This window comes from Protopterus annectens, chromosome 6.part1 (genome assembly GCF_019279795.1).
Source record: "Protopterus annectens isolate FY-2018-M chromosome 6.part1, PAN1.0, whole genome shotgun sequence".
Classification (NCBI taxonomy): domain Eukaryota; kingdom Metazoa; phylum Chordata; order Ceratodontiformes; family Protopteridae; genus Protopterus; species Protopterus annectens.
The window spans coordinates 469029787-469043711 of record NC_056738.1 but is presented as its reverse complement, the minus strand read 5'-3'; the positions used below and the strand labels follow the sequence as shown (position 1 = coordinate 469043711).

At 38.2% G+C, this 13925-nt stretch overlaps 1 protein-coding gene across 1 annotated transcript in view; it reads right to left on the bottom strand.

Moving 5' to 3' along the window:
- COL18A1 (collagen type XVIII alpha 1 chain) overlaps positions 1-12272 on the bottom strand; it is a 1701455-nt gene extending 1689183 nt beyond the window's left edge. Inside the window, exons 1-2 of the mRNA XM_044075903.1 lie at positions 12121-12272; positions 11940-12025 (exon numbers count right to left, since the gene is read on the bottom strand). Coding sequence (XP_043931838.1) covers positions 11940-12025; positions 12121-12131 — 97 coding nt within the window. The 5' untranslated portion in view covers positions 12132-12272. The remainder of the gene's footprint in view (positions 1-11939; positions 12026-12120) is intronic.
- Positions 12273-13925: the final 1653 nt, after the last annotated feature.

Sequence of the window (13925 nt, the reverse complement as noted above, 5' to 3'; positions counted from 1 at the left end):
GAGTTCAGGAAAACAGCTGTCACAATGGTCACAGGCAATGAAGGTCTCATTCTGGAACTGGTAAGTGGGAAAGGGAAATGGGGAGGAGAGATTTAGGTTTAGAGAGGGGAGATGGATTTTAGGTTTAGAGAGTGATCAGGAGTTGGCTCAGAGTTAGGGTTATGGAGGGTAGGGGGAATTAAGGCTTAGGGAACAATTGAGACTTGTTTTTATGGTTAGAGTCAGGATTCTGAGAGGATTAGAGAACTTAGTGGAAGTGCGTAGGAAATGGGGTAGTGGGAGTTAAGGCACTTGCCAACACAAGCGAGTAGCAGCAGACAAGTGTGTTGCAATCTAATGGTACACAAGCACGTGCAGCAGACCCAGTAAAAAATAAATAGTGAATCCAGTAAAAAAAAACAAAAAGAACAAATCAGCTCCACTCCACTGCAAAGAATTCTATGCAATTCCACAAAAAGAAAAAAAAATAGTCAAGTGTACTATTAGGTCATTATGCTTGTCCAATGAACATTGTATTGTCTTTGTGGCGAGCTCTATTATTTACCCAAATGGTTGTTAATTTAAAAGAAAAACACTGCATTAAGTGTGATAAGGGCTATGCAGATAGATGTGTTAAGGGCAGATAGGCTAATGTTAAATACAAAGAACTTGCTATTGCAGTGCAAAAGTAGTCATCCTAAACTTTGATATGACTCTGGTCAGTGTGAAGTGTAATGTATGCAGCTGGAAGGAGAACCATCCAACAGCAATATCCACCTTACATGACCATGTGGTATGCAGCACAGAATTTTACAGCAGTGTTACTTTTACCATAATAATTCATTTTTTCCAGACATCTGTACTACTACTCCTGATAGCAAAAGTTTAAAAACTTCTCGCACCACATATAGTATCATAACAGTAACATACTGGATATATATTACATGGCTTAGCTATTTATCATGCTTGCATGTAATCACCATTATAATTCATTTAATTTTGACTGAGGAAAAAAATAAAAGATTTATCCTTTATAAGTAATATCATTATGGATGACATGGTAATGGAATGGTTTGTGTCACAATGGATCTTTCATAAAAAAAACAACTAAAACAAAGATGACCTTGGGTTCAGTACTGGTCCAGACACAGGAGTAACCAGCTAAATAGTACAAGGTCAGACTGGCAAAGGTGAGTGGTGGCTCTATCTACACCCCTGGTCACACATGTCAAAGTTCAGGTGCCTAAAGTCCACAGTATAGGACAGAGATATCTGCTGGATTCTGCCTAGCAATTTATTGCACTGTGACCAATTTCAGTACTTACTGGGAGCATGCATGCATCCCAGAGACACCATTTGCAGCCATGACTCTAGCGGTGCAAATATGAGCTACAATGTGGTTTGTGGGACTTAGTGTTAACAATAATAACATTGAAGCACCGAGGATAATTCTACACCCAAAGCTATTCTATCTTCTTCCTCTTTTTCTGACTTACTGATTCAGCTATCCACTGTCCTAGGCTCATGACCCTAACCACTAATATCCAATTCCAGGTAAGTATGCCAGACACTTCTGCACACTGGCTGGCTGTTAAGTGGTTGATGATGGTATTGCCGAGTTTAAAAGGGATATACAGTGAAAAGAAAAGAAGAAAAGAATATTTTTATGACATTCTTAGAGCTTTAAGGGTTGGGAGTTTAAGTGAAATTCTGACCTCATGTCAATGTCTGATGTATGCATATCCCCCAATCTACATGAGATTTCCTGACGTGCTGCCATTTCTTTTCAACTTCTAAAGACAAGCTAGAAAACTAGCTAATTTATGAATGTACATCTTAGGATGCCTCTGTTCTGTTTATACATGATAATTCTGTAGGATCAGTACTGGATATGCATTACAGCAAACTGAGCATCTAGACAGAGTTAGAGAACATGATATTAACATTTTAATATTTTATTAATTTACTTCATTTTGTTTTGTTTTACTTTTGTTTGTTGAGAGGCAAAGAACTCCAATCTACTTGGACCACTTTCAGGTTCAGACTGGAGTTACAAAGAGTAAACAAAATGCGAAATGCAAAACACTATGCAAAGAACAACTAGAAATATGGCTACATAATGAGGCAATGAGCACTGTGTACTAGAGGTGAAAAGAGTATAGTAAATAGGCTCATAGGTAAGTACTAGGCTAGCTGCCCTTGTCAGTTATTTTAAGCTTAGCCAATTTCCCTTTCAAAGGTGAGAATCAAACCTTGTACCTTGTGTCTGTAAGGCAAACACTTTATCTATTATAACAATCCCCAACCCCAAAAGGAATGCATCAATGCATTAACATGTGCCGCCAAGTTCTATATGGTATTTACAGGAGAAAAGATAGAAACTGGGGGTAAGAGAATAAGGAAAGGGGAGAAACTGGTAGATATTAGTGTAGGAACTATTAAGGGGGGAAATAGGGGGTGAGGATGGGTGGAACAGGGAGGCAAAAACAGTTGCAATGAAGAGAGGAGAGGTGCTGGGAAGGTATGTTCCTGGTGGCAGTTGTGCAGATGGTATGCTATTGCTGGCAGTTGAGGCTTAGAATGAAGTCAAATAAAAAACAAAACCAAAGTCAGAGTAAAAGTGTGATAAGTAAAGGATACAAATTAGAAAACAAGCCACTTGCACTAGCGTAGCAAGACGCTTTCTTGCTATATTTCTTAATATATTTCTTAATGCTTTGTTCTGTCTTTTTAAATTTATGCCTGATTAGTTCTGAGTAACTATGTATTATTTAAATGGTGTTATTCAGAATTTATGTTAGCACGGAAGAAGGGTACTTGTTACCTGAAAGCTTGCATCGTAATAAAATGTTTTCTTGCTACGCTAGTGCAAGTGGTTTGTTTTCTAGCTTAGAATGAAGTAATAGAAAAAGTACAAAATATAAAATATATATTATTATTATTATTTTATTATTAATAATACAGTGACAGGCTACAAAAATAAGATGTAAACTATATGTAACAAAACAAACAGTATTCTAGTCAGATCAGCAGCATAATTGAACACATAAAAATAAAGTATAAGAACAGAGGCTGATTTAATATACTTCAGCACCTTTAGCTAAATGTAATAACAGATTAGCACACAATGCATACACTATTAAATGTACTTAGGGTAATGGTGTACGTAGCTAAAATAATTTCTTCTCTTGTATTGCACTGTTGAAATACATGCATAACTGCCAGATGGACTGCTAAGAGCTGATTGTGTATTTCACTCACTTGAAAATTGAACTAAACCTAATTATCACTTAAAATAAGGTAATATTAGTAAATCCTTAAAATGTTCTAGCCTTACCCTTTGCTCCTCAAACAGCAGTAAAAACTATGCAAACAAAAGGAGAGGCATTTTTCCAGCTACATAATATGTTATCGTTGGTGAACTAAAAGCAGTCCCTTCCAGACTTTGATACAGCACACAACAAAAGAGTTCTTAAGAAACTTCAGCCCTGTGACAGAAGAGCTCAAACATCACACCACGTATACCGCTTAGGAGACTACCCATCTGCAATCTGCAACACGTTAGCAACATTAAATCACTGTTCATAAACACTGCAATACATACACATTCCCTTCTCCACTCTCAACAATTTCCAATATAATAGGTCTGTTGAAAGGCAATGAATCAATTCTTACTTAAAAATGTGTGCACAATCAGATAAGACCATACAAAACTAAATAAGACAAGTAAGTTAAAAGGCACTATAACACAAAGGGATGGAGACTAAACAGTCAGTTTTGTTACAGACATGAAACAAAAGGTCACTCAAATACAAGGTGAAGGGAACATGTCTACTCATGTAAGCTTCTGCACATTTTGAAAGGATTACACTGGTACACTTCTGGCATGACTGTTCTCCCTTTCAAAAAAAAAAAAAGAAAAAATGCTCTAGACAAGCTACTATGTGAGAACAGAGAAAGTTATGAGAAAAAGTCATAATTTTTTACACATATGAAATCTGAATGGTGATAGCATTTCTGGTTCCCTGTGACATCATAATTTAAAAAAGGTAACAGTGATGTCATAATACTGCACTGTAACTTTAAACAAGAATGGCAATGACTAGGACTTCATCATGCCTACAGACTATGGATTAACAGGAAGTACAGAAACAAACTGTTAAGTACAAAATCTTAGGCCCACTCAGTTTACCCTTTTCTTTAACTATTAGAGGGGATGCAGCCACATCTTAAAAGCTAGATTGTCACCCCTCATACCATTACATGTGGGTATAGGTAGATATTTACCATTACATGTGTGTATAGGTAGATATTTACCATTACATGTGAATATAGGTAGATATTTACCATGCAAGCCATGGTATAAATTTAATTCTTAAGTAACAGAACGTTGCTCAAATCAAGAACAATAACAGCAAATCAGACTACTGTGTTAAACCTAATATCAGGTCATACTTTGTTTATTTAATCTTTGTTAGCAGAGTAGGTGGGCTGGTCCTAGAAGCCTTTTCAGCCACAATTCATAAAGGCAAAACAAACATTAAACAAATTGATACACAAGAATATAAAAACAGCAGAAACACTGAAGTGAAAATCAAATGCAGGACAAAAATTCACCTCTCATGAGAACACAGCCCACAACATTTGTTCTTCCAGAACCAAAGGCATATGTATTGTGTACTGTACTACTGAGACTGTACAGATAAGTCATAAATGACTACTCCAATAAAGTGCCAAGCATTTCAACATTAACATTTCTTAGCAGGTAAAGCACTCTTCTGTGTATGACTATGATTAATGCAGAAAAAAACTTTATCATAGAGATTAAAACCTTAGTATAAACCCTGGGATTTATTCATATCCCTTCATACAATGCTGTGAATATTCAGGATTCCAAATAAAGCCAATAAGTCTCACATTTTATAATGGATTCTGGCACACGTGTTGCCAGATGTCTAATTTTATGCTATTAGCATACCATCCTTCTCCCCTTTAATACTCTTTGTTACAGAATTAGGAATTAGCTCTTACCTATTGAATATTAAGTGGGAAAAGAAATAACATGACCAATTAAAACAGTTGTCTCGTTAAGCCATTTAATGAACTGAATCCATCTCAGTACATGGCACACCAAAGTTAACAGATTAATCAGTGACAACTATGTCCAGTATGCACTTTGGGCGAGCAGCATTCCCTATGGGAATGAACAGAAATTCCTGAGACGACTCTGCCAAAGATGAGGTCAAGGGTTTAAATGCCCTTTTTATTTATTCTGGACAGCACAACAAAGAAGGAAAAGAAAGGAAACACACATACACACGCAAACACACACACACACACACACACACACACACACACACACACACACACACACACACGCATACACACACACGCATACACAAACAAACACCTTTTTAGAACAGTTTGCTTGTAACTAGACACTGCAATAAACCTGAAACAATAGAGTTTATAATGCACACAAGTGCATTTACTGACTGCTCACTTAACATTATATTTTCTTGTGACAAAAGTCACCTGAAAACAATATACTCTATCTTGAAGCACCTCTGGTTTTCAGTTTAAAACTATACCGAGTAATAAAAAAAATGTTTTGCCAGTCCAGTAACAAATAAATAAACATACTTTACAATGAGACCTTAGTCCATTCACTTTTTATTTATTAAGCAAGCTATTTAACATAATTAGCAGAACAGAGTGATATACTATATAATAATGTTTAACTACAGCTCAGTTGCTTTTGGTGATACACCACACTATATAACATAGCCCTTTGGCATTAAAAATGTACAATGGCCAGAGGTACAGTGGACACATCTTTAAAATCAGATGGAATACACAACAGACTCCTTTAACACAAAAGTATAAGGAAAAAAAAGAATAATAAGGACCAGACTCCAAAATTCCTCACCATTTCATGTGCCTTGTAAATCCAGTGTTTTTAAGATAATAAGAAATCTTCAAAAAAACAAGCAGTTTTTAAAAACACTGAGATCTTTTGAATCTCTGTATTCCTGCCAGAGGTTTGTATGAAACATCTTTCTTGCAGTGAGCATCTGAGCATCTTAAATGCAGTAGGACATGTCTCATGTAAGAAAGACGGTACATACTTTAAAGTGTAGTAATCTCTCCTTTTTGAGCTTATTTAACATCCAACTTGAAAACATAGGCCATTATAAATTACAAGTCAAGTCTGTCTAAAAGACCACTGGTACCTTGCTAATGCCCACACTCATGTTGTATCATTATTTCGGGTCTATATTAAATCAGCGAATGCTAATTTATCAACCCCATGTAAGCGAAAGCTTACAATCCCGAACACTCAGAACAGAGATTTTTTTTCCCAGTGAAAAAAAAAAATTGTTGTTCCACAAAAAAAAACAAATAAATAAATAAAAACTTCAAAACATTACATAAAGTGGTGGGCTTCACCCCAACACCCCCCCCCCACTTAAATATACCAACTCCAAAATCGTACTACAGTAAGGAAAATGGCAAATTAATGGAGGCGGCCAAGCGATTTCTTTCCCAGGGAAAGAAATCGCTTATATGCTGTTTCGCTATTTTGCTGTTTCGTGCTTTCAAGTTGGATCAAGATGCATTCAAAGGATTGTGTCTTCGATTATATAATAGGAACCCTTTATTTCTAGAAAGGTGATGCAGGTTGATCCGCTGATGAATTTGCAGGTACCTGTCCAATCATCAAGGTTGCTTTTTAAGAATGCAAGGGTGTCCTATTGCTTAACATGCAGGGGCAATCTATTCCAGAGCTAGGGTAATAAATCTATTCCCAAAGAGGTTTTGCCTTGGTATTTGCAATGTTATTAAAGAGGTCAAAGAGGGTTGGGTCTGCAATGGCAGAGAGTGTGAGAGAACTCTATGTAACAACCTACGAGGCACTCAATATTTGGATAGGGCATTAAGCATCTCTGGGTAGTGTAGGGTCTTTAGACCAGTAAGTCATTTAGTTAGGAACCTCTAGGATATTTCTAGTTGCTTGGCTTGAAATGTGGCAATGCACTCTAGAGCTGCATATACAAGGATAATAACTGAACCAAGACGCTATCCTCCAAAAAAAGGAAGCCAATCTGGTGGTCCTCTGCCATAAACAAACTGTTAAACAGAAGGAAGAAACTGTTGCAAAAGAGAGTAAAATCCCATGAATGGAGGAGCTCCTGGTCAGCCTCAGTAAGAAGCTGAGATCCCTTATAAGATCCTCCAAAGCTAGCTACAAAAACAAAATTGCCACTAATTCCAAGGACAACCACAAAGCATTCTATAGCTATGTCAAGAATCTCGATGGCAACACCCAGATCTACTCTGAGTTACAGCACAAAGGCAAAAAAATTACAGAACCAACTGATATTGCCAACATCCTGGCAGATAGGTTCAGTGCTAACTTTACCCCCCTCTCACCCCCTAAAGAGCCCATATCTATACAGGAAGAATGCAGAGTCCCTGTAATCAAGTAAAAGCTGCACTCTCTAAAGCCAAAAACACAGCATCCATGGGACCGGACAACATCCTAGGCTGCGTTTTACACGAACTTCAGAATGAACTGGCTCCCCACTTAAGCACCATGTTCAATAATAGCCTCGCATCAGGATTTGTGCCCACTGAATAGTGCACAGCAACAGTTATCCCACAAAGGGGGAGCCACCACTGATCCCAGGAACTATCGACCTATTAGCCTGACGAGCCTGGTCTGCAAGGCCATGGAACGTATCATCATGGAACTCATAAACAAAGACATTGGTAACCTCCAAACTATGGATCCCACCCAGTTCGGGTTTGTGAAAGGCAGATCATGCCTCCTGAACCTGATCGACTTCTTTGAGGCAGTCAACAAAACCGTAGATGAGGGTAAGGTGGTTCACACAGCCTATCTTGACCTCACCAAGGCTTTTGACACCATCCCCCATTCTGGAATTATAGCTAAACTCACTAAACTAGGTATAAATCCCTACTTCACAGGATGGGTTGCCAACTGGCTCATTGACAGAACCCACACTGTAAAAGTTGCAGACTCCAAATCTGACCTCAAAGCAGTGACAAGTGGAGTACCACAGGGTTCCGTCCTGGGACCTCTCCTGTTTGGTATCTACTTCTCTGAAGTACAGGCTAACACAGAAGGCCTCTGGCTAACGGAGTTCACAGATGACTGCAAACTAGGAAGGAGTCATAGTCAAGTCCCCCAATGATGTGGACATCCTACAGAAGGGCCTCGCTGAGACAGATGCCTGGTGTCAGAGCCATGGCCTCAAGCTCAATGCCAAAAAGTGCAGTGTCATCCTCTTTGGTAAAAACTCTGTACCCATGAACTACCACATAGGCAGCAATCTACTTAACACAGAATGCGTGATAAGAGCCCTTGGGACCCAGGTGGACAGTAGTCTCTCCTTTGATAGTCACATTGCCACAGTAGTCAGGAAGTCCTTCTACATGGCACACCTCATCATAAAAGGATTCTCATCCAGGAAAAAAGAGGTCATTGTTCCCCTCTACTCGACACTCATTAGACCCATAATAGAGTACAACTCCCCTTTTGGAATGTAGCTCACAAGATATCTGCAGCAACTGGAAAGGCCGCAGAAGTACCTCACAAAGAGGATTACTGGCTTCAAACAAATGCCATACACTGACCGCCTCAAAAAACTCCAGCTTTACTCTGTAGCATATCGCCTACTCCAAGGTGATCTCTGCCTAACATATAAAGCTATGTCAAACCCAGAGCTGTTGGACATGCTACACCTAAAGAAATCCCAATCCGTCTGAGCTACATGCTCTAGGGACCTAAACCTTGTCACCACAATAAACAGGACCTGCTGGAGGGATAGATTCCTGTCCCATAGACTTCCCATACTCTGGAACAGGCTACCCATCTATAGCAAGCAAAGTTCTTCATTAGCACTCTTCAAGAAAAATCTTGATGAGTGGATGGGAAATAGGAAATACACCCCGGGGATCACTTCTGTGTCTCTGCTCGACAGTGGCACAGGAAAATAACTTTCTTGGGTGGCGTAAGCTAGGGAACCTTGATGGCTAAGCTTACGTAGGCCCTTGGGCTGATAGCCTAGTACCTACCTATGAGCCTATGAACCTGCTTAATACCCCACATTTTAACTACAATATTAACATTTTATGCCTGACCAAATTCCTCACTTCCATTTATTTGAATTTCTAATCACTGATCACAAGATCTATTATCTATTTGACAAAATTCCCTAATACACCACCACAAATGTTCAATGTTTAATATCTACTAAATGCATAAGTATCTTTTATATTGTAATATTTTCCTTTATTTCATATGAATGTATTCAAATTAGCAAATGTATGTGTAATTGCTAATGTATATTACTTAATATCTGTTCACGTATATTGCTGAATGACTGTTTAAAATGGCGGAGCTTTTCTCCCTGGGCCTCCACTGAAAAGGTTATTTTCTCTAAACTCAGTTAGACCAACCTGGAAAACAAAAGTAAAATAAAATAAATAATAATAAAAATAACATGAACTTGACCTGAATGATAAAGGTTTAGTTATTAGTTGTGTTAAACTGAAGAATTTTCTGATTGCTAATGATACATGTTGGTTGAAGAAGAGGGAGGTATTGACCAAGGTACCAAGACAGCAGACGACAAAGTAATCAGAGATATCAGTAGCTACTCAGTAACTGCCTCTCCTTCATCCAATATGTAGCACTGGCAGTTAGAAAACTTTCTGTTTAACACAACTGATGTCTAAAGGCATACCATTCAGGTCAAAAAAGTTATCATTCCTTTCTAGGCAGCTCTGGTTAGGTCAGTCATACAATACAATTCCCCCTTTGACATAAAACAAAATAATCAGAGTTTGTATCATCACAACTACTATTTACACAATGAAATACTTCAAATATAACAGCTTTAGTATAAAACATGGTTTAAAACATACATTGAAAATATATTAGCCAAAAGATGACTTGAGTAGGAGGGGCAACCACATAGATGACTGGTGTACTAATATGAAATGCTTGCCACACAGACATGTATGGTTGTCTTAACAAGACACTTTTTAAATGTAAACTACATAAACAAGAAGCCATATAAACTCAGTAATCCTAGTAATAAAATATCAGTTTCTAAAAAAAAAACAGAAGCACTTGTGCAAATGGATTTATGAACTCGTTGCTTAGGAATGGTTTTTTATGGTTACAGATGAGCAACATTCAATTAATGGATCTTTTACTACAAAACATGGAACAGTGAAGCTGTGACTATGTTTCATCTTGAAACGTTTGAAAATTCTTTGGGTGGGTGATGGCAGGTCCACTTGCATTGTGGAAAAATCATGAAAGTGTATTAATCAGTTTTATATACTTCTGTATATAATGCTAGCCCCCCCCCCCCCAAAAAAAAAAACTCCATGTAAAAGTAAACAGTTTTAACATTTAACTTATCACAAAGCATTTTCCTTCATGACTTCAGACCTTGTTAACTATATTAATAATGCATTATAGATACAGGAAATTACATGTCTAGTATCTGGTTTCTTTTTGCCTTATCATGGGGAAAGCATTCCTAAACATGATTTGCCTTGTATAGAATGAGCTATACTCTGTTTTTTTAACCATTACATTGTTGACACCTGCCTTCCCATAAACAACTAAATGTTTGTTTAAGATTGAAAAGAATCACAGCAAATTGTACAGCAGGAGAAAAAAAAAGTCTAGGAAGAAAAATTACTCACATGGCATCCAGTGATGATTAAAAGACAATGGCTCCACACCTAGGAGAGCATTATCTGCTGTATTTGTGGTTGTAGGTGTGAGAAGCTACAGAGCAGTGTACCATATCAGCTGATAGAAGATCTCCATTTAAGAAGGTGGATCCTATCTACACTATGAATCTTTAGGGTGAAACAGCACATTCTAAAAGGAAGAACATTAAAATAATTCAGTCTAATGTCCACCTGTGGACAAGCTCTTATCAACTGTTGCTGGTCAAGACTCCCTAAAGCCACATGGAAGACAAGATCAGCCAATATTGCCTCTGGGTGGCACTGTAGCGTAGGTCAAGTTTGATGTATTGTAGAGAACAGAATATTCACCAGTAAGGTCAGGGTAATTTTCATGTGAAATCTATAAAGCTGAAAAATAGGAAGCTAATGAGCTGCAAAGAATGGAAATAAGAAAATACTTTCATCCAGTTCAGATGTCCTAGCTAGGGTAATGCTCACTAAGTGTGGTTTTGTTAAAAATACTCCCAGGATTTAATAGACCAACAGTACTACCTCAGAAGTACCTCTGCGCTCTGCCAAGATCCAACAACATCCATACACTGTCCTTGCCATTCCCAGAACAAGGAATTCGCTTGCATGAAATTCATTCTCCTGCACTTTGCTTTACCCGGCATAGTGAGTGTTTGGGTCGTTATACATCGCACTGCAAAATGTATACCTCAGTAACAAATGGGTGCACAAGTAGCAGTTTAATAGTAAACGAGACATACAAGTTATCATGCGCAAAGCGCAAAACAGGACCATAACCCAACAGTATACCTCTCAACTGCAGAGATTTTCGCAGAATGTCCAGATTTTTGTCTCATATTTTTGGTCCGTTCAAATTAGTGGCAAATCAATAACGAGAGTTAGAAAATAACAAGACATTTAAGTTTTGGACTTCAAATCCTTCAGAAAATTCATGCTAATGCAAAACCTGTTATTCTATCAACTTTCTAAGTTTGTAAGAGAATATTTAAAATGTGCCCCTATTTTGGGCCTTTGCCCCACTTTTACTTATGGCTTTGATCAGATTTCTTGCTATAAGAGGTTGAGAAGTATGCGCATGCATGGGATATTTCGGCTTTTCTGGGGCATGCTTGAACCATCAGTAAAGCCAAACACAACCAGTTTATGCACGGTAATACAGCGACAAGTGCCAGAGGCTAAGGTAGCCTTACCTGTAAGTTGGGAGGTAGCCAGGCTGACGGAAAGGAGCAGGAGGAGGAGTGCTAGGCGGGAGCCCGGTCCCGGGCACTGGGGTGTCCTGTGGTTGTACAAGTGAACAAGAATTATGTTTTAAACGAGGTAGAAGAATACAAGTGCATGCACACCGGATAGCAATGGATTAACATCACTTACCTGAAATCCATCGAAACCGTAAACCGTCTGCAGGACAGAGTCAGGAACTTTTCTTGCCCCCTTCAGTGGCAGCAACTTCACGGTGTTGTAAGGCTGCTTGAGCACTAACACAGCCGCTGCTCAAAGGGGAGCAGCAAGGTTTTTTTTTTTTTTTTGTGACAACTCTGGGTCCTAGAGGCCACCGTGTAGCGTAGCTGGGTCCTAGCGCCCAGCTGATAAAGTTCAACAGTACGATGTCAGGTGGCTGCACTGCATTCCTCATGTTGTGAACTTTCAGTTGCTATAACTTAGTATTGTGGGCATCAAGTTCTTTATTTATGGCACTGATTCGAAAATGTAAAAAAAAAAAAAAAAGTTGTGTGTAATTATGATACATCCCAGTAATCCTAGAATGAAAAATGGCCAAGGTTTGCCAATGTACTGAGGCGACTCAATGAGGTATTTCGGCCTCGGGGCATTAGAAAGTGTTCGAACAGCAAAGCTGACCGGAAAGGCGTTATTTGTTGCACTGTGTGGTAATGCCCCTGATGGTCAGGATGGCAGGTCTGTGTTATGGTCGTCTGTCTTTCATTCTTTCCCTTTCGGCCGGGTGCGTTACCACTATTTCAAATGACCAAAGTGAGACATTGTTTAAGAAAATGTGAGATTTTTGCCAGTCAAACTATACCCCCCAACAGTCCAAGGTACCGGACTTTACTTTTATTGTCAAAAATAAAAGCTAATTTTTGCAGAATCTTGACTTTCTTATGCTGATTTTTATAACATTTAGGTGCTTCAGATATACCATAATTGATGCATGTAACTATTACGAAAAACGTAGGAAACTAGCTTAAAATCTCGAAGAACAGTTGCCATTTGCCAAACTGGGACATGTACCCTAGTGATGGACTTGGTCAAGCGACCCTTTTCGCCTAGGACTCAAGAACTCCAATTGTAGAGCAAAAAAGACATTGTAAAACTCCACATCAAGAGGCATATCAAGAACAATATATTGTGCAACAAAGTATTTGCTGGGTGATTACAGCTGAAACTTCACAACTGAGAACAAAAAAGATAAAAACAATTCTCGGGCTTGTACATACGGCAATATAGCATGTATGAACCTACAAACACATTCTATATACAGCAATTGTGGCGTAAAATATATTGTATACAACTCGCTTGTTTTGTTAGGATATAAATATAAGGCAAATTTAAAATGAGACGTGGATGATTACTTTAAAGATTAGCAACTGCATTTAAAATATTTACTTTTATTTTTGTTGAAAAGTTGCCCCTTCAATTTAGTTTTAAATCCGTACAAAGTGTATTGATTTCACCTGTCTGGCAGGTAAATTACATGTAGTCGAGCCATCCATTGAAGATGCTTTCTTTTCTCTGTTGCAAGTCCATAGGGTATATAAACAGAAAAGTGAGTCATTGTCATTTCAATTGAGGGAATCCGGTAATGTTCTAATAAACTGCCTACATTTTAGGGAGGAACAGTGTTGGAGATTAATAATCTTGTATAGCAGAGTGCTCAGAAGGAGAGCCGCTCTTCTGCTGACAGGTAACCAGTGAAACATTTCTAACAGTGTGCAGTAATACAATTAGTAGGTGAGCTAGAAGAACAAAATGACAAGATTCTATTTTTTGCTTTTTGTAACAGATATTATGTTTTCAGGATTGTCCCTTTTAATCCCTCATACAACTGGTGATTTGGGGTGAAAAGGTGGTGGATTACATTTAATAAATGGTGTCAAACATTAGAGCTATATATTTCTTTTCTTTCATAGGTTCATAGGTAGGTATTAGGCTATTGGCCC